At 44.8% G+C, this 20,299-nt stretch overlaps 1 protein-coding gene and 2 long non-coding RNA genes across 28 annotated transcripts; 2 read left to right on the forward strand and 1 right to left on the reverse strand.

Moving 5' to 3' along the window:
* Positions 1-376: 376 nt before the first annotated feature.
* LOC112494976 lies at positions 377-1,158 on the forward strand. Its single transcript, XR_003061057.1, has 3 exons — positions 377-597; positions 684-934; positions 1,031-1,158. It is a non-coding gene; the product is annotated as an uncharacterized LOC112494976 (long non-coding RNA).
* LOC107271928 (lachesin) lies at positions 1,134-18,502 on the reverse strand. Of its 3 annotated transcripts, none has more exons than XM_025089201.1 (11): positions 18,317-18,502; positions 15,339-18,142; positions 14,243-15,269; positions 6,329-6,444; positions 5,104-5,377; positions 4,858-5,028; positions 3,868-4,017; positions 3,619-3,757; positions 3,375-3,523; positions 3,156-3,218; positions 1,134-2,965 (listed from the first exon to the last, which is right to left on the reverse strand). In XM_025089201.1, exons 3-11 carry the CDS (start codon positions 14,319-14,321, stop codon positions 2,847-2,849), a joined length of 1,260 nt encoding a protein of 419 aa, XP_024944969.1. In that variant the 5' UTR covers positions 14,322-15,269; positions 15,339-18,142; positions 18,317-18,502; the 3' UTR covers positions 1,134-2,846. The 3 variants fall into 3 exon arrangements, with proteins under 3 accessions (XP_024944969.1, XP_024944970.1, XP_015604016.1); XM_025089202.1 differs by lacking the exon at positions 18,317-18,502 and having other exon boundaries at positions 15,339-15,639; positions 17,889-18,022; XM_015748530.2 differs by lacking the exon at positions 18,317-18,502 and having other exon boundaries at positions 14,243-14,912; positions 15,042-15,269; positions 15,339-15,475.
* On the forward strand, positions 4,024-14,236 carry LOC107271932. 24 transcript variants are annotated; one of them, XR_003061049.1, is made up of 18 exons: positions 4,899-5,040; positions 5,211-5,414; positions 5,539-5,806; positions 5,875-6,107; positions 6,311-6,494; positions 6,565-6,785; positions 6,875-7,150; positions 7,271-7,448; positions 7,776-8,436; positions 8,535-8,644; positions 8,926-10,194; positions 10,267-10,712; positions 10,811-11,349; positions 11,553-11,664; positions 11,750-12,418; positions 12,540-12,701; positions 13,348-13,535; positions 13,622-14,236. It is a non-coding gene; the product is annotated as an uncharacterized LOC107271932 (long non-coding RNA). The 24 variants fall into 24 exon arrangements; XR_003061053.1 differs by having other exon boundaries at positions 6,980-7,195; positions 7,271-7,377; XR_003061045.1 differs by adding an exon at positions 4,024-4,682 and having other exon boundaries at positions 4,797-5,040; positions 6,565-7,448.
* Positions 18,503-20,299: the final 1,797 nt, after the last annotated feature.

Here is a 20,299-nt window from a genome sequence, read left to right on the forward strand (position 1 = left end):
CTACGACCGGACTGGCCGCTACGATTTAGCGCCATGATTTGGGTATCGCATAAAACCGTAGCGTTGTGCATCTCCCTACTTATCTGTGGTAAAATGTACGTCCAACTCGTGAGCAACGCATTTACATCGTCTGGCGCTGCGATATCAAAATCATAAGTTTAAATGCAAAATTTTCCTTTGACCTTGATCTACCTTAAGAAATTCTAAATCGCGATTTAACTTTTTCCCACGAACTAATTAAATGAATGCCACTCAAAATTCTGGAATGCTGAGTTCACAAATGACAAGGACCATTAGTTGCCCTAATTGAACGTTAAATAAAAACCATCTTTCCCAGTAGCAGTCTAAAGGCCGATAACGAAGAACTTATCAGTGAAATTTCGAAGCTGTGCACAATTTACATACCGTGTGAACGTGGCCGACAACGTCTATGCCACCTATCGGAATTTTTCGGAACTAGCACAGCCTCTCAACAGCATCATCTGTTGGAATAATTCGATAACTTATCCACAAGAAAGACCACCAAAGCTTACATAACCCCGCACTTACCTGTGGATATAAGATTAAACCGGTAAACAATAAGGAAGCAAAGAGCCTGTAAGTCATCAAACAAATTTGACTCGTGATCAAACACTTTACCAAGTTATGTCCTAATACTTCTATCATAAAATTCTCGTACGCAGGAGAGCACGCGTAGACGTGTTACCTATTATGTGGAGTAACTGCCGCTCCTACAATAAACACTGAAACTTGGGTCGTAAAAAATTACGACTAGAAGAAAAAGAAAATAGGAAAAACCGTTTCAGAAACGCTTTACGTCCATACCAAGCGTCGCTTGAAAGCAGAATGAACGCCAGACGTCCCAACGTCCAAAGGCTGTGCCTCCCACTTCTTCTCATCGTCGATTTGAATCGTGAAGAGAAATTGTATGAAGGTACTAGGTGGTTTGAATACTCGAGAAATATTTAATTATAATTTTAATTAAACAATATTCTATCTCTATTGATTAGAATTCTCTTTATCCTCTTAGCACACCCATTGTCTCACAAGTTCCCTTTGCTGCTTGCAGACTAAAATAATCAAGCAAATGAAAATCACAAAGACAGATGCGAAGGTAGAATGAAATTCTTATCTATTATATATCCTCCTTATGTCTTTATTTAATCCCTTAAACTAGTACAACGTAGAAACAGTATATAATAGATGCACTTAGTATATTGAATGCAAAGGAAGGAACGGAGGTCCCGAAGGAATGCGGTTCCTGATAAGTACGAAGTGATACTTAAAAATAAGGCCTACCGTTGTCCGCAAAGCTTTAATGAGTCCCTCTATACAATGGTATGCGCCTTTTCTATCTAGTATCATCTTTTTTATTTATTCTCTCTCTTATTCTCATCCTCGTCCCATCTCAGTGTTTCAGGTCAACGTTTTCCCTTGGACGCAGAGAAGATGCAGTTCGCACAACTTCGAATAGACAAATCGTAAGACAATTAATATTAGGATTTTCTCTGTTCACTCAAACTCTTTATTGAACGACAGAACACTGAACGGACTTTGCTTTCTTTGGCTGCTGTGCTGACTGACAGATCGACTGGCTGACTGACTCACTACTTGGTCCTATTGCGTAGTCCCAGTTAATGAGCCTAATTTATTAACGTAGTAGGTTGCAAGACACATCGCTACGCCCGTCTCCCCTTGCTATTCATGTACTGCTTCATCCATAGATGTAGATGTAGTAGTTGTATATAGTACACTGTACTACAAGAGGCTATCCGCAAACGTGGTCCCGTTCGACTATTAGTGCAGGTAGACCCTTGTCTTACCCATTAAGTACGGGCATTAAATAGAGAGAGAGAGAGAGAGAGAGAGAGAGAGAGAGAGAGAGAGTGTGTGTGTGTGTGAGAGAGAGAGAGGGAGAGAGAGAAAATAAAATGAATGGCTCAAATGAATTAAGAGGGTTAAAAGAGGGTCCAGTGTCTCTCTCGGTAGGGTCTAAAGCAAATATGCCCATTCTCCTCTATGTATCATTTATTTAGTGGTGATGAATTCCTTAGTCTTGAATACATAGTTACTTTTCTCTCCTCTTACTCTCCCTTTCATACTCTGTCATTGTCTGGTGCTCTCATTTAGACGGCGTAGCTCTTCCCCCTCTGCTTCCCTTCTTGTATGATTATTTAATAATACCGTTGATTGCTTGAGCCGTAAGATTAAAACTGATGAAACTGATCGACCAGTGGCAGGGATTGTATAATCATTAAAATGATATGTTGAAAGGATATGTATGACGTTGATATGATTATCGTAATTTATCTGCGTAATGATCGACAGTGATATATACGCGAGCAGCTTCTTAAATAATTCAAAGTAAAGACAAAAAAAAAGGCGCTATTAAAAATTCATTAAGACTGACACTGGGGTGCTCTTCCATTAGCGACTAGTAATTATGTATAATTAAAATCCCTGAATGCCCAAGCATCGTTATTTAAGAAAGCTCAGGGAATCCGATCAGTTTCCCATTTATAATATTCTGCATAAAATATGCGCCTCTTGTACCTTTGTCAAGTGACAATCTTGATGGATGGTTCTTATTTTAGGAACAGATGGCACTGCAGTCGCGATTCTCTTCGGCAGAGCCCTTATGCACGACTTCTTGCCGACGGATAAGGAAGAAGGGAAGAGAGAGAGAGGGAATAAAAAGTGAGAGAACAAGGGAGGAGAGTGAGAAAGAGAGGATTGGTTTGGCGGAGCGGAGGGGGTAGAGAGGGGACCTCCAGTTAGTTTGGCACAAATCATTCCGGTTACAAGTACAGCATACTCTGGTGCACCCTAGGGAAATCGGCATGCGTTCACCGGGGCCAGAGCGCCGGCAGCAGTAGAAGAATCAGGCTGATACTGTAGCTGAAGTTGTTCCCGGAGTTGTCGTTGCCTCTGCTAGCGCCAGAGCCCCTGGCAGCCTCGGCGAGACCTATACCCCAAGTGAAAGCAATGAGGGGAATGGAGGAGACAGAGAGAGAGAGAGAGAGAGAGAGAGAGAGATAAAAAGAAGGAAATGGAAAAAGAGAAAAATGAAGAAAGATTAATTCCAGCTCCATCGCCATTGGTAACGGCTAATCTAACGTTAATGGATACTCGCGAGATTGGAGGACGATGCTTACCGCCAATTATGGAAATGTGATCCTTCCCGTGGGACCCCCTGTTCTCGCTGTATACTCTGATCTCTATAGCATGAGAACGGTATATATATATATATATATATGTATATGTACGTATAACAGAATACTTGGCAAATCATTAGAAACTCCCAGGAAGTTTCCCTCTGTCGTAATAGTTATCAAGCTCCTGATATATACGTATCCGTTGAGAAGCACACTTACCGTAGAGTCTCAGCGTCCCTTCAGCCCTGCCTAGACTGTTGGTCGAGACGCAATTGTAACTACCCACGTCATCGCGCGTAAAGCCCTTAATTAGAAGCCACATTAAAACCGTGTAGCCCGAGCGTTCTTCACGGATGCTGTATTTCGCTCTGCACAATGCAAAGTATTCAGGCATATGATGAATTACGTATAGAGAAACTTTTTCATTGGACTGTAACCACTTGTTTGGGAGTACAATATTTACCCATCTAGCAACATCTCGTCCCTGTTCTTCAACCAGTAATTAATAGTCTTGGGATAGGCCTCGACGTAACACTCTAGTTGTACATCGGTGCCGAGGGGCGCTCCCAAAAGCTGATTCGGTGCCTTGACCACGGGCGCGACTGCGTGAAAATGAGAAGAGGGTCACAGGGTGTAGTGTATAGGTTGGTATAAAAAGAGCTGTAATCCTGGAGAACAATGGGTATTCGTCAGGAACACATATGATACTCACATTCTACTGTTAGGGTAACCCTTTTACTAATAGCCGGCGGTACGTCGTTGTTGGCGATGCATAAATATGTGCCCATTTGTTTTCGTTCTACACGGTAAAATTGAAGAACGGATCCGTTGTACATGTCGTACTTTACAAAACCGTTTCCACCTGTAGAAAACATCCTGAGCATGAGATTCTTTGGAGTTTGAACGGGAATCTAAACGAGGATACAAAATATAGAGTAGACGTAGTCAGGATACCGTTAGGGTACCTTGGGCGACAGGAGGAAGAAGAAGGAAGAGGAAGCGGAAGTCCTGGTTGAAGGTGGGACAAGGATGTAGCAAGTATGAGAAGACAGTGAAGAAACTTCTTGGAGCACGCAGTTCGATTCGAGAGCAGTGCTTTGGGTGCGGAGGAGCAACGAGCTGGCGGGAACGAAGAACTTTGTAAACTGGAAAGTTCCTGACCCCCCGTATGTACCTGTATCTACGTATACAGGGTACCTACGTACATAGTATACATACGTAGATACGATACGTAGCGATAGGTAGATACGTACACGAGGTCGGCACGAGCCAATAAGGAGGATTCCCAGGAGTTCCTGAAGAGCAAGAAGTTGTTCCAACAGCTGGCCACTATATACCATACTGTTCCTGAGGAGTACTCTAGGTGGAGTAGATTATATAGATACAGGATGGTAGTTTTAGGTTAGGTTCTATGGGCTGGCACATTCGTCTCCCTTGGTGTTTACGTCGAGTTTGTAAATCCCTGTAACACCATTCTATTCCAATGGGGGAAGTGCAACAAAGTTTCAAAGTTTAGGATGATAGAGAGTAAGAGAGAAATAGCAAAAGAGAGAGAGAGAGAGAAACTAACAGCGAGACAGTCTTGTTTCCTAGAAACAACTGGATAGTCCATTACTGAAACTGTTCGAATACTCCACATAGATTTCGAACTTCCCAATGACGTTTCGTCTTAAGAAGATACTTAAGTTTGTTTGTTACTGACCAAGAGGTGAGGGTGATGTCTGCCTAATGGAAATGGGTTCGCCATCCTCGCGTTTCCATGAGACTCTGGGGATAGGTCTCCCCGTAACCTTACAGCTAAGAGTGGCATTTCCTCCTTCGGAAACTGCCAAATCAGCACTGGTGTCACTACCTTCTACGATGTCAGGTGGAACTGTGAATAAAGGTAATTCTATTAACATTTTTATGACCAACATTGATAACAATAAACATTGTCTCATATTGTTACCTAAAATTTCAACGCAGCCAAGCTGCGAAATCATAGGACTTGTATTTATTTGACACATATAACAACCACCGTCACTATCCTCCAACTTCTTTATGTGCAACTTCCAGGTTTCCACCATGCCCTCGGGGGACTGGTTAGTACCATTCATCCTGGTCCCTGATGATGTTCCAGCACTACGACCAATCTCATAAGATACAGTGATCCTGAAGTTTTGAGTGACTGTTCTGGCGTTAACTGATATGATGGTATTGTCTGAGGCGCGCAACCAGCCAATCTGAAAATTCAATTGGGATTTTCCAGTTTATGATAATGTACATTAATTCCATCTATATCCATAATAATTATTGCACCAGCATCAGTTATAGTTAACCAGTAAAGTAAGGTATGCGGCTTAACGACGCAGCAAGTTCTCAGCTTAATTATATCGGTTCACAGGAGACCACCGTCCCTGGCTACAAGAACTAAAGCAAACTCTACAGGATGATCCGATAGTACGGGAGGTGGTTTCGTGGACAAAAAGAATTAATGAGACACGCTGACGCATCTTTATCAGCGCCTGCTGAACGAACAAGAGAGAGAGGAAGGAAGGAAGAAATTGGAGTATAAACTAGGGAGGAATCCTATAGGATAGATAGGAAGAACCAAGAGAGCAAGTATGGCTGGCCTGGCTGAAGATGGATGTATAGACAGGATAATGGCCAGGGTACTTAGTTTTTATGCAAACTCTGCGATAATGCTGTTTCGTATGATAAATGGATCGCGTAATTACAGGACCTCCAGGCACCCGAATGGATCCCCTTGGACCAGGGTGAGCTTCCCATCCAGGCCTCCTTAGATTCCTTTCGATCTACCTTATCCTGGCCACCTTATGCTACCTTCAAGAACATTCTGGAACTTTCCACTTTTCGTATAGACGGCATTAACGCTCGTCGAGCCCTCTTGGGATTTTCAGAAGCTGGATTAGTTAGGTGGAAACGAAAAGGAGATTTCGTAAAAATAAAAAGGTTCCTATTTTCTTTACTTTTTTTTTATATGTCTGCTATTTTGTTTTTCTTCCTTTCGTATTTTTTATTCGACGTCACGATGTTACCAATAACTATGTCTTGCGCTGTTGGCTTGTAACAATTTGAGCAATCATTCAGTCCCATTGGAGTTTCATCTATCTTGTTGGAGGGTGATATATCGAAAATATTTATTATGTTAATAGCCATGAGAATTGACTCACCTTGTACTTGCCGACATTGCGAACGCTGCAGGAAAAAACCACCTCGCGTCCAATCGGCGCTGTTTGATTACCGATGGGCGCCTCAAACACGGGACCACCGACGGTCGGCGTCGCTTCTGGAAAAAAAAATGAAATTCCAAATTACATAATAAGCCCATAATATTAGGTATGTTTATTCTGTACTTTATTTCTGACAAGTGACGTTTATTTGATGAATGCTTTCATGAATTATCAAGAATTGATTACGCGTCGTGACGGATCAGGATGATAACTATAAGCAAACTGTACGAGGTCGATAGACGATGCCGGAAATTATGCAAAAGAGAGAATATATACACGTATAAACGAACCAGGTTACATATATCAAGGTGACGACCTAATTTCACCTTGGACATCCAACTGACATTCCCGTTGGCGTAACTCGCTTTAGATTTTATTCTTAGCTTCAAACAACTAGGTGGGTACAATTTAATTTACCGAGAAATTTAAACGCTTTACAATCCCGTAACCGTCTCTCCCCTCGCTATTCTCTTTGGTATCCGGAAGCGACTGGTTCTGAGAATGTTTGCCTACGGCGGAAATTTCTCACAGACTTCATTATCGTATCGATATTATGAAGGCGATAAGTCAATAAGTGATTCCCAAGAGTAGAGGCTGAATCGAAGAACACAAGAAGAAGGAAGAGGACAAGGACGTGGAAAAGGAGGACGTCTAAGGATGTAACAGACGTCAAAGTACTTTTTATTCCCAAAGGAATCGACGAGGAGAAAGCAGCTTTCGAGACAATGCGAGATGGCTACTGTCTCCGTTGATAAAATCCCCGTAAGACGTACATCACCAGATACCGTAGGGAAGCACGGCGTCCTGGTGAAGAAATTTTTTTTTTATCAACCCCAAGGAAAAGTCATTGGAAAAGTTCAGGTCAAATCCTCTTACTTTAAGGTCTGTCCAATTGCAATGTGAATCAAGCATTCCAGTCGACGTCAGGAGATGTGGAGCTGGTCCAGTGGAGAAATATAATTCCCCAGGGGTCACCAGGGTAGACCAGGGTAAGGCTAAACGACCAACTAAAACATGACTGCTAAAAAGAGCACCAAGGAAACGTCCATCGCTAAGAAAGGTACAGCCACATCACCAGGTGTACCGAGTAAAGAAATAAGATGAGAAGAGGAATTCAACCGACGAGGATGCTTTTAGAATGTCTTGTATCCATAGTGGGTCATCCTTACGTCAGATCGTAGGAATATTTTTCTCATATATCCCACTTGAGTTTTCTATAGATAGAAACGTAGATCCTTGCAAGTTTCTCTCGTGACAGGCTATTGATCTTCCAAGTAGCCATAGTCCGGATATTCTCTGTCGTTATGTAACAGCCCACCCATCCACCCTATTCAAGCACCTTATATATATGTATATTATATGTATAACGAAACATTAATTTTTTCAGAGTATAATGGCCATCAGGATATTAAGTCAACGTGATACATCCCTGGCACAAAGTCATCGCCAAGGGGACATCCGTCGTCGTAGTCGTCGTGAAGAAAACTGAAAGAATGGAGAAGAAAAGAATAAATGGACTGGGTCCATGATAGCTAAGGGTGGGTAAGAACGGTTACCGAGGTTTGGTTAGTCGCGTCTGATCCGAAAGGCAATATCCAAATTGCCTCCGTGGATTTAGCGTTCCTCAGATAGCTCCCGTGGACAAATCGCCGGGGGAATAAAACGAACCGCGAGATTAGACAGGGTCCCCTCTTCCGTCGGCTCTGCTTGCACCGGGTAGACAGGACGAGGAGGACAGGATGATACAGTGAAGAAGAGGTGAAGGAAGAGGACCGAGAAGAAACCCCACGACCCAAATTCCTAAAACTCCCGCGGGATCTATCCTCTAGAATATTCCCTCAGTGGATATAACAGCAGCAATATATATTCCATACGAGGAGGAGGAGGACGAGGATGGTGGCAGCAGCCGCGGGACCAGTTTTCCCGATCGTCCAAATGGCAGCTGGCTAATTAATTCCACGGCCTTACAATTGGCCTGAATTAATGATAACGAGCTAATTAACGTATCGGTGATTATGCCGGGTGCTGCACACCTCTCCGGGTATTAGGTATGCGTCGACGACCTAGAGGTATACGATTATAGTCAGGTTAGTGCGTGAGAGCACACATTCGTTCGACAATTAATTAATCCACTAATTCATTACAGTAAATTGGCTAACGAGTACTCTCTGCAACTCAACACTACGTTCAACGACTGGACGACCCTTACCCTCTGCTCCTGGAATAGCTGTTACTTTGACACAGACTGTACACTGCGTACGTATTACATCAGTATACGTTTCTTTATTACTACAGTCTATTACTCATCGAATCATCCCTTATATATTCCATAGAAATTTTATCTTTACTAGCATCTCTTACTGCCTTCTTTTATTTCCACCCTCTTTCTTCCTCACCTCCTCCCTTGCTTTCTCTCTCTCTCTCTCTCTCTCTCTTTGACTGCTTATACGTGTATCTCTTCACCCATTTTTACCTTCCCCATCAACTATCTCGACCTTCCCAGAATCTGTGTTATTTTCGACCTCGATCGATTCCAGACCTTTGCAACACAACGTGTAAGACGAGCATAAAAATCGGCCTCAGGATTCAGGAGAGACGAGCAACCGGGAGCGACGGGGACGTCGCATTGAAATGCACCGTGTACGTGCGCAAGGATGACACACCGGGGATAGAAGAGAATAAGACATAGAGAATAAGATAGAAGAGAACAAGACAAGCCAGGAAGCTGACAATCTGGAAAAAAAGGATGGGAGTTGTATAATAAGAGTAGAAGATATATAAAGGGAAGAAATAGGAGAATATCGATAAACCAAGAGATTTAACGTTATATTGGGACTTGTTATTATTATTGCCAGCAGAACCTGGCACGTACCCATTATTATTCCCCAAGCATTCCATGGCAATCAAATATCTTTGGCTTTCTGTATTATAAACATGGAAATAAGAATTAACTTGTGGGAAAGTTTGCGTAGGATTGAATACAGCTATTTCTAAATTTCCTATCTGTATAGTTAATATATGTATATAGATGTCATGTACATTCGCAGGGTGTACCGGGTTTAATTCCATGCTTTGGAGAGAAGAAAAAAAGATGGTAAATTGTCCCCCACGTCCTAACTGATTAAAAGCTGGCGTACGACTGACAGGGACGTCCCCACTACATTCATTATATGCCAAGAGAGTCTCCCCACCACTGAATCAAGAGGAAGTTTGAATGGGTCCAAAGTTTTGAAAGGTGACAATTGGAATTCATCCCCCTGAGGAAGATCCGGAGGACGTCTCCGTACATCCCAGTTATCCGAGGAACGTATTTTCTTGTTGAAATCCTGGAAAACTTTAAGGAAATTGGACGATCGACGGAATCGACCTAACACCAGGAGGAGCCAGTTTTAAAATGACGACTGGGACACCCTGAAGAAGAGGTCGACTGTGGAAACTCAGTGACACACGTATACGTACCCAGAGGGTATTCTGTTTATCCTGGAGACGAAACGAATGGCCTCCTCATTTACCGGGAGTGAATTCATTATGAAAACCCTGAGCGTGCGTCTAGGATACCTTAACTGGCGTACCCCTACTGTCTCCTGGTAGACCATCCATCAGACTGTTGGGGTTCGCGTGATCAGGGAATCGCGCTACAGGCTCCTTCAAAGGTTATCAGAGCGGATGGCACTGTCTCATTCCTGTGGGACATTCCTGGCCACCCTCTACGATGTAGAGATTGCAGAGAACGTTTACTCTATAAGAACCACCCCTTGATATCTGCCTACTGTGACATGCCATGGCATGTCTGAAGTGACGCACAGGTAGATTTACAAAGACTGCTTCTTTTTTCTGTACATTGACTGGAGTGTATGACAATTTTTGAAAACCTCCAGAGACATCGGATAACGTCGGAGCAGTTTATTGCTCCTCAAGTTCTCAAGGGGCTCTTTGTTTCTGCATGCTACATCCCTGTCGCAGTATAAACGGCTGAGGAAAAAAACGAGGGTGCTTCAGAAAGGAAGCTAGAAGAAATAAAAAAAATCAATAAGAGGGGTGCTCCTAGCCGTATATTGACTACACGTAAATAGTCGGACCAATGGCTCACGCTATTTTGATATTATCTCTCTTGAGAAATCAGAGCGAATCTTTCTCATTGTAAAAATTTATATCCAGTCACGTATGAGGAAGGTTTCTTTTTACGTGTTTCCATTATATCTGACAGCTCGAATTCGCGCAATCGATATCTGCTATATCGATTAAGATTCGATATGACTCCTAGTTCAGATAGCAGACGACTGTGCGTATCTCGAAATGTACGCGAAGGAACGAAGGACGTAAAGTAAGGAAAAATTCGTAAAGTTTCACGTCAAGCGTTTTAATTAAAAGAAAAGGGTGAGTAATATTTCAACAGTTACACTCTACAATTTTATTCCGCAGTCTGAAGCTGCTCTGCCATCAAGATGAGAGTGATACAACGTCAATTGAATCCCCGGATGTCACGACAAGAGAAACAATTTTTGGCAGCCTCCAAACGCCTAGGTTATTTGATTAAAATCGTAAAGGAAGGGACAGGAAGACTCTGGGAGGACCGGAAGGAGGTACCTTGTAAGCAGCTCCTTCCTGGGATAACGACCAAATGGAATTAGAATGTCGACTGCTCGGCTATGCAAACGATCAGAATTAATTTGGCATGTGATTCGAATCTGATGGAAATCAGTGTCGAGCCCACTCTCTCCGTCTCTCTCCCTCTCACTACAGAGACAACTACCACTGACTACGGTTAGACACGGTCTTCTACGCATACCAAGAAGAGTCCCGATACAGCTTCAGGATCCAAAGCGGCCTCTGGCTCTCCCAGTCTCACCCTAGGACTAGTGTCCTTCGACGAGGCAACCTTTCGCTGAAGGACTCTCATGCCTGAAAGCTGACAGCCTGCTGGCCCTGTAGGTTGGCACTCCTGTCCAGGGCACGCGCTGGTACGACACTTGGCTAATCTATTATCGCGATAACCAGGAACACCCGGGACGCACTGACCCCCTACAGGCACAAAGCATTCTCAGGACCCTTTTTTTCCTTTTACTCCTCTTTTTTCTTCTCTTCTATCTTCTGCTTTCGTATTCCTCGTTCCTAGTCCTCCCCTCTAGCTCTATCCCCACCACTGACTCTCTTTCTCTTATAGGAACTCTTTGATCAATCACTCGGACAACCCAGCCAGAAGAGTAACGACTGCATAAATCAGGAACCGATTTATTAAGCCGGTTACCGCTTAGACGACGTTCCAGGATATCCAGGTGCTATTCATTATTAGAGTGAATTCCTTATTACTCCTAGCTTCCTCGAGCCGTACGTATCCTGTGTTAATATCCTTGTAAACAGTTTCAGAGTACGTTATTCAAGAATATACCTGGATCAAACAAAGAGGGACGATTGCTGTAAGGAGGTATATCTGGCAAGGATCTTCGAGAGGACAGAAGGATATACCCTTGGGGAATCCAAGCTCGGCTAGTCCGCAGGATGGGGTACTTATATAACTAACTATCCCGTAGAATCCCTATCGGACAGGATCGATGATTTACCCGGAAAGTCTTCAAGAAGATCACACTAATTACATCTCCCACGGGATAGCAAGAACTTTCTATTAGCAATGGATTTTATTTCTAAGAAGTTAATGGCAGTTTCCACGTCCCGTTCGGAGGAACTTACGACTTTCGACGACAATTTTCACCACGACGTATATATCGTATCCGTAAAGCGTCTTCCTGAAGACATCCTCGTGACACGTTTGCAGTTAAAACATAAATATAAGCACCAGGGTGAACTCCGACAGGATCTTTATCAGTGGAAATATAGTAATATCACACGGCACATGACTCCTTAAGTGCAGTAGAAGACTAGAACGTGTAAACACCATCCTGAAGTTGGTACCTGGTAGACTGTGTAAAAGTGCTGATCTAAAAACTTGAAAAGGATCTGAACGATTCCGAAGTCCATACGTGCTGAAGTTAAGCAGAATTTGAAATTGCAGAACGACAAGGACTACGGATGGTTGGTATTAGATACCTGGTGAAGCTACACCAGGACTCTAGTAATTTCACTAATGAGAACATCCTGAGAGCTTTATTGCCTGGTGCAGTTTGTTATACTACTCTCTTTCTCTATATCCTAGACTCTATCCAGTTCCTGTCTGGTAATGGGACCAACCTGACTTCACTGGCATACTGTACCAATGTACCATGCTTACACAGTACCAAACGACGTACCATCTACGGGAACCTTACACCAGGAAAAGTCAAACCAGAGTCTGAATGGTTCGTCGAACAAGCTTCAAGTATGCAAATACAAATATTCTCTCTCCCTCTTTTTCCCTTTTCTCAATGTAAAATACCCCATAGCACCAGAGCACAGCTAACCAATTGAAAAGTTAACAATCGATCCTGACTTCCTGCGAAAAGTTCTTCAGGAGACTTTGGATTCCTTTTTTTCTTGCGATACTGCAAACAACTAAGTACACACTATGTCTATCGCACCCTCACTTCAGCTACTCTCAACACCAGGAGTCAGTTTACCTAGGCTGCTACGTTTCCCCGTGTCCACACTACTAGCCTGGTCTCTTTCTCTCCCGTCGACTATCAGCTACCGGCTCTTGAATGAGATAGACAGAGAAAGAGAGAGCAGGCAGAAGAGTCAAGGGACCAGATCGTGGGCAGTAGTAGTCTAACGGTGCTAACGGTAGCGAGACCCTGTGGCCAGGGGTAGCAGACGTGGAGGACGAGGAACTGGAGTAATCTCTTTAGCGAGAATCCTCACAGAACTTTGCCGTTCCTTGTCATTAGCTGGCCGGCGGACAAAACTGAGCATGCAACCGTAATTTCCCCTCTTTTCTTCAACCCGCCCAGCTCTTACTCCCTCTTTACCTCTCTCTATCTCTCACTACCTTTCTCCTTCACCTACAATTACTACAAACTTTTCATCAGGACTGAAACAGCTACGTGGAATATCCGCAGTTGTCCCGCAGTGTGTTTTAGCGGCGTTTACCCAAGAGATATAGCCCAGGATGGTCTATGCACGTATGCAATGGTCTATGCCTCATACAGCTACTACATGGATACAGAAGCACCAGGTATAGAAATTCGCGGGAGACCGTATACGGATACTCGTACTGGTGCGTGTACTGCTAGATACAAAGAGGAATACGGTTACGTTGGGTGAGGAACATTGCTGCTGCTATATGCGTATATAATGTTACAGACTAAACTCAACCCCTGGCAGGAGTCGTGCTTCCTGAGGTGGGAAAGCGCATCGGGCTACGGTCGAGGCATGCAAAGTATCCTTGGGGAATTGTCCGTGACGATGTGCACTGTGTATCTCGGATTCCGTATCCAACTGCCGTATAAGCTACAGGGTGAGTCGATTCGAAACGCAACGAAAAATCAAGTTGGGAAGTTGGAGGACCAATCAGTGGATGCTAATCGCAGAGCGTTTAATCCAATAGAGTTTTGTGCTTCTAGAGTGAAAAAGGTGAGAGCGAGAGAGATAATAGAAGTATTAAAAAAAAAAAGTCTCCCTATCAGAAACGCAGGAAAGGACTCTTGAATCTAGGGTGCGAAGTACCCTAGAATCATACAATTAGCCGGGAGCACATCCAAGCGCTTTTGAGTATACGATTAAAACATAAAGGCTCCTTTCTGCACGGTACTCTTGGTAATCAAGAGGTCCTTGTATATCTGTAGCGCATTAAGTGGCTGGCAATTGATAGGAGAGAGAGAAGGAGAGGCAAGAGTTTAATGATAAGGAGATAGTGAAAGAGCGATGGGAAAAAAAGGAAAAAGAAGAGTACAATGAAACTTTTATAAAGTTATATACACCTACCTTGATAAAGTGCAGCGCGCACGCGGATGCCTATTTCGAGAAGAGCGATCACCGTGATCGCCAGCGATCCTGGTTTCATTCCTGCAGCGATCTCCAAGGGTGCACAACACTAACGGAGCTCACGCGTGAACCGTGGAGTACGACACGTGGCCCTCGTGGAGCTCGAGGGTCCAGGATACATGACCGGCCCAGAAACTTGGCGTATTTTAATAACGACACGTGTGCCGAAGGTAACTGATATGATTGACCTTCCCCAGGCGACGGAAAGATAAGGGGAGGTATCAAAATATTGATAAGAGTTTCATTGAGTAAATAATTAATAAATTCCTTATAAAGATTATATATATACTGTATGTACTGTATACAGTATATACATGTATGCGTATGTATATATATATACGGATAATTTCTTTTTAACTTTTTCTGATTTAACAACGTGTTATCAGTTATCACGTCGACGACCGAGCGGCACGATGTGTCGACCACGGGGGTTGAAGAAAAGCACTGGCCTAGCCCGCTGAATGATCCCGGCGCGTCCCGGGCCGTACTGCCTGGAACCCTCAGAGATGTGGCTCTAACCCTCGTTCCCACGTCGAGGGTATCTGCGCATGCGTACGTGGTGCCCTGATGCCCGGGCACTGCCGCCTCGCGTTCACAAATCTCTCCTACGCTGTAACAAGTTTCGTTACACACGGACACACGGCTGCGGCCGTGGGAAAAGGGAGGAGGAGGAAGGAGGAAGGAGGTGGGCCAGGGTAGCCAGCTCCCGTGGGAGTGTTGCCACGGCTCCTGTACATACCTATACACAAGCGTACTGTGTCGTACTATAGTGTACTGTATTGTTATATATATATATATAGAGGATGGAGGGTGTATCAGAGGACCTGCAGTTACCGCTGGACCCTTTCTGCCTGCCGGGCTATCCTGGCAGCGATCGGGATACGCCGTCGAAAGGGACGCCGAAAGAGGTAACTTTGAAGAGGAGTCCTGGATCGGGAGGACTATGCTGAGGACCTGGTTGAAGATCCTGAAAGAAGAAGGGAGGATACAATGAAGGAGAGAGTGAGACAAAGATAACCTGAGATATTAACTTTACCTGGGATGACGAACCTTCCTCGCACATTCGCCACAGTAATCTCTACTGCCTAACGAGTTTCGATGAAGGATAGGTGATGCTAAAGAGAGAGAGCGAGAGAGATAGAGCAAGGCCTGAGCAGCGCAGGGTTTAGCTACTGAACTGGTTAAAGGGATGGGTTCAAGGGAGTAATACTTCCTGGCACGGATAATCCTTCTGTAAGGTAACCGGTCACCACCTGAACTTACAATCCTATTACCAGGAAACTTTGACCTGGTGCCGAGAGAAAAGGCTGCTCGTTGATTAACATCGGGGCTGGTAGCTAAAAGAGAAAACAAGTTTTATTATAAATGGTACGTGGCTATGGATAAAGCTTTAAGGGATGCTGGCTCAATGGGAAACGTATCGTCTGGAACAGGGATGCTGATCGTGTGAATCCTCAAAGAGTGAAGAGGGTGAAAGGGTAGTAGGTTGTAGGGTGTAGATGGGCTGTACGTAAGGGTCGAGAGAACCCTGTCACCGGTGCCCGTTCACAAATCTCTCCTACGCCGTAACAAGTTTCGTTGCAGCCGGGTAGACGGGTATTCGTGGGGATGGTGGACATACGGGCCTGCGGCCGGATTGGTGGTGGAACCCTGGTAGGGGTCGCTGACTATAGCCAAGTTATAGGGAGTCATAAGGGGGTTGCAGTTAGCGCACTCTCTCACCCCATTCGTTTCTCTGACCCTCCTGAGTTACCAACCATCCCAGGCAAGTCTCTAACTCTGGAGGGGGGCCAAAGCGTGACTGGTTGGTACCCAGTGCTACCCCTAGAATTGTTCTCCTTGTATGCTACTAACCTAGAGCCTATAGGCACCTCTAACCTTCGTCATCCTAGTCCTAGAATCTCCCTAGAAAGTACGTGTGTATAACGATGGAATGGGGCTTACTGGGGGGGGTGGTTAACGCGGGGGTGAGATCGTCACGCTTTGTCTGGTCCAGCCTGAGATTACATACCATGACCAACAAACTACCAGAGTCTACGGGGATATATCACGGAGGGAGGAGAGAAGCCGAGTGAGAGAAGTTGCGGGAGCAAAGTGGAAAGGTTTCCGGAAGTCTGCGAGAAGTGGTAGGAAACCAGTTGGAATACCGGTGGGATACTCAATGTTCAAAGTATACAGAGAAACAGAAAGAGAAGAGGAGAGCGAGAGAGAGAGGGTCTACAGTTTAAAGGTGTCTACCGAAGTTCCAAGGTCTCACGAGGTTCCTGAGGTTTTCACAGGCGAGCAAGGGGGACGTTAGTAACGCAACGGTTTAGGGTTATGGGTAATTATGCTTATGGCTCGTTCGACCTGGGGAAGGATGAAGGACACTGCGTGGAAATCGTATGTCACGCGAGACAAGGCTCCCTATGAGATTTTGGATGAAACTGATGTTGAGTAGGAGCTTGAAGGGAGTGATGAAGAGATGACGAGAGGGAGAGAGAGAGAGAGAGAGAGAGAGAGAGAGAGAGAGAGAGCTGAAAAGGGGAGGAGAGAGAATTCCCGGGATATGCCACGTCCTGGATCCCGGGACGAGTGTTCGATTGGTCATCGGGTAACGTTATGTCCTCCGGATCACGCGATCGGAACGTACTCGCAGAACATTCTGGAAGATTAATTGTGGTTAGAATCGTCGAGCGGCCATTGGACCATTGATTAGAGAGAAAGCTAGTTTCCCCATAGAACCATATACGCCCACAGTAGGTACGAATATTGCAACACGCAGACATACAGCCATCCAATGGGAATCCATTGGAATTTTCCCACCTTATATCAATCCAGTCCTCATCCTCCTCATCCTCGTAGGCTCTCCTTTGCACCTCGCAAAAGGCTCCAACGGCTAATTTCATTGTCCGCTGGTAAGGACCCAGAGGGAAGGTTAATGGCGGATAGAGGTTAGGTCGAGGCAGCTCGTAAGCTTGCTTAGCCGAAGCATCCTTGGGAAAATTAGGATCCGGGAGAAGAAGGCCTCCGTCGCTGCTATCCTTCTCCCTCAGGTTGACGATTCACGTCTCTAGTCTTATCTTTCTCGCTCGCGTCCTTAACGGAACTCTAAGTAGAAGCCACCAGATGCGATCCGTCCGTTTCGTAAACAGTAGTCTCTGAGGAAGAGTCATTTAGTCCTTCCGGCCAAGAGGGACCATCCTTTGTGTCCCCTCTGCGATTGGCTTAGCAAGCTAGTGTCCTATTCCTAGAACGGCAAGACTGTACAGAGAAGAGAGAGAGAGAGAGAGAGAGAGAGAAACATCCATCAGGATTCTAGCTAACTTAAAGCGAAATGACAAAATGGCGGAATGTCGTAAAATTGACCGGTGTAGGTAACCTGTTCCATGTTCTAGAAGGTTAATGAGTCCATTGAAACAGGTAACCCTTACGCCAGTAAGCTCTTAAGTGTCCTAGGGACATTTGGGATACTAAGAAGAGGGTTTCCCTGTCATGGGTAGCATACTCACTTAAGCCCATGTTCATCCGACACCCTTGACGTAATAACATCATGTATGTAGAATGCCCACCTGCAAAAGGGATTAATAAAAGTAACGATCCTTACCCAAGAGATCCTTTTTGGCTTCCAGGTGTCTTCAGGTGGACTCGCATCTCCTGCCATTTACATTCTGTTTTCATAGCATTAATAATGCAGGACCCTGGTATCTATAACAGATACGTACGCTCATTATGTATACGTCAGATAGGTAACCTAACCTCAAACGTTCTAGATACATGACCGGATACTACGCCTGTAACGTATCGCCAGTGCTGATCGTAGCTGTTTTCTCTGGGTGATGAGGATGTTGGAATTCCTGACTGTGTGATTATAACCATGGAATTAATACGCTTTACTAGGATATCTCTAGAAATTAATATTGGTAAGTAAACGCGAAAACAATGCAGTAGGATTTCTTGTATATTCCTTTTTATTCGACAACAGCTGCTAAGAAATATTGAATGGTGGCAAAAAACAATAAGGAAGTGTGTTACCTCAGCAATCGTGCAAAATTACCCGGTTGAGCTGGGACCCCTCCTGGTACAGATTTCCAGCCGACCTCGCAATTGGCATAATGCGTTAACGATTGTTCGCCCCGGGAAAAAGCCAGCCGGCTGGTGGTTGGTCGACTGTTTAGCCGTGGCTGTAAACGACCTATGGCACCTGGTTCAGCTTGCCTCCTGGTGGATCGAAAATACTTAAAATATACCAAGATGACTTTTATATTGTATCAATATTTGGCTTCAGCGTCGTTTGTCATTGTATTCCAGGACTGTGACAGAATTCGAACAAATTGCCAGAGTGACTTTGCTCAACGGCTGACTAAATTGTAGGGTGTCATGAAAACGTACAGTACACACTGGGGCGAGTGCATGGCCATACTGAAGAAAAAAAAATACACATAGCACTACCGGATGTTATTTGAATTTCTAACTTTTTATCCTTTCATTTGCCGTTTACCCAGAACTCCCAAGAACGACAAAGCTGAGTACTCGCAGACTCAACTGATTTTCACCTGAACATTTAAATTTGATTTAAATTTCAACTCGGTCAGGGGGACCGAAATATTCTTAAGGGATTCTTAACTGTTACGTCACGTCCGCCTGAGTGTGTTTTTTAAGACCCTTAAGCCACTCTATATAGGTATACAGTTGTCTTGGAACGTTGGATGGCGGTGGTTGTTGACGTCTAGACGAAGGAACAAACAATTTATGGTACGCAGATATCCAACCCTGGGGGCCGTCCCCTACCCACCTACCTACCTAAGGCACCGGTTTTCGTACTCGGGACCGAGGAGCTATTCCCCGGGTCGACGAAAGAGCGTCTGGATAAAACAAAATAAAAAAGAATATACGAGAGCGAGAGAGACGAGAGGAGAGGATAAAAAATAGAAATAAAAAATCCATGTTCTCCCTCCTTCGCCTCCCTAACCTCCTCCTCATCCTCGTCCTTCCTCCTGCCGCGAAAGTGACAAACTCCCACGGGGAGGTTACGCCGACGTAAACGGCCCGCACTCCTGGCGAGATTTCATCAGAGATAAGCCGTTCTGGCGCCAAGATGGCTCCACTAACGCTACTCACCTCTCACTACGAACCTTTTTCTTTTCTCTTGCTCTTCGTTCTTCTTCTATCTCTCTCTCTCTCTCTCTCTCTCTCTCTATATATATATATATATATATATATTCCACATAGACAGAGATGTAACCTCTTCCACGAGTTGCTACTCCGCGAGAGTGCCGCGTCTAATCTGCAAGCAACGAAAATAATTCTTCTCCAGGTCAGGGGCTCCATGGAGGGTACCTTTTACCTGGAGCCGTGCTGCTACACCATGTCCCGACATCCGGTAGCTCGTACCTCGCATCCTCCATTTCGCCATCCCCATCCTACCGGCGCGTACCTTATACCAACGCTGCCTTGGCAAAGCCCCTCTGGTGCAACGTGAAAACCCCTTACCAATCCTCTGAGAACGTATTCACCGAGCGAGACAAACGTGCTGGAAAGATTCTGGGTCGACGAACCGATATTCGAATGTGCCTGGTGCTCCATCTGCATAAGATATACCCAGTGGCTCCTCGTCCTCCTCATCGTCATGTTCATCCGCAAGGGGATCCTGAAATCAATTATGAGATTATACAGTCCGTACGAGTTAGCTTTTTGCCTGGGTTCACCAAGCACATGGTTAATACCTAGAGGACATCCGGCGGGGTAACGGGGAAGACAGACAGTCCAGGAGGCAGTCCTAGGAGCAAGAACCTGACCCGGTGATAGCATACCACAAGACACAGATAGTCAAAGAGTGAGAAGTAGCAAGTAAGGTGGAAATAGTATGAGAATCAGTACGAGGAAGAGGACGGCTAGCGAAGAAGACGTTATGCCAGGGGATGGGAGTAGTGTCTGGATGTACAAGGGGCAAGAGGGGCATGGCTGCCGATAGATGTAGAGTGGATAAGCGTGAAGGGAGTAAGCAAGGGAGTGTAA

This window comes from Cephus cinctus, unplaced genomic scaffold, assembly GCF_000341935.2.
Source record: "Cephus cinctus unplaced genomic scaffold, Ccin1 Ccin1_scaffold1062, whole genome shotgun sequence".
NCBI classification, from domain to species: Eukaryota; Metazoa; Arthropoda; class Insecta; order Hymenoptera; family Cephidae; genus Cephus; species Cephus cinctus.

Bases quoted from the DNA above. Each gene is read 5' to 3' on its own strand.
- LOC107271928 (XM_025089201.1), bottom strand. From the start codon at position 14,321: ATGAAACCAGGATCGCTGGCGATCACGGTGATCGCTCTTCTCGAAATA. The intron at 3,758-3,867 runs GTGAGTATCATA...ATTTTCACGCAG, and splicing joins GGTTACCCTAACAGTAGAAT to TCGCGCCCGTGGTCAAGGCA. The intron at 3,524-3,618 runs GTAAATATTGTA...TGCATTGTGCAG, and splicing joins GACGAGATGTTGCTAGATGG to AGCGAAATACAGCATCCGTG.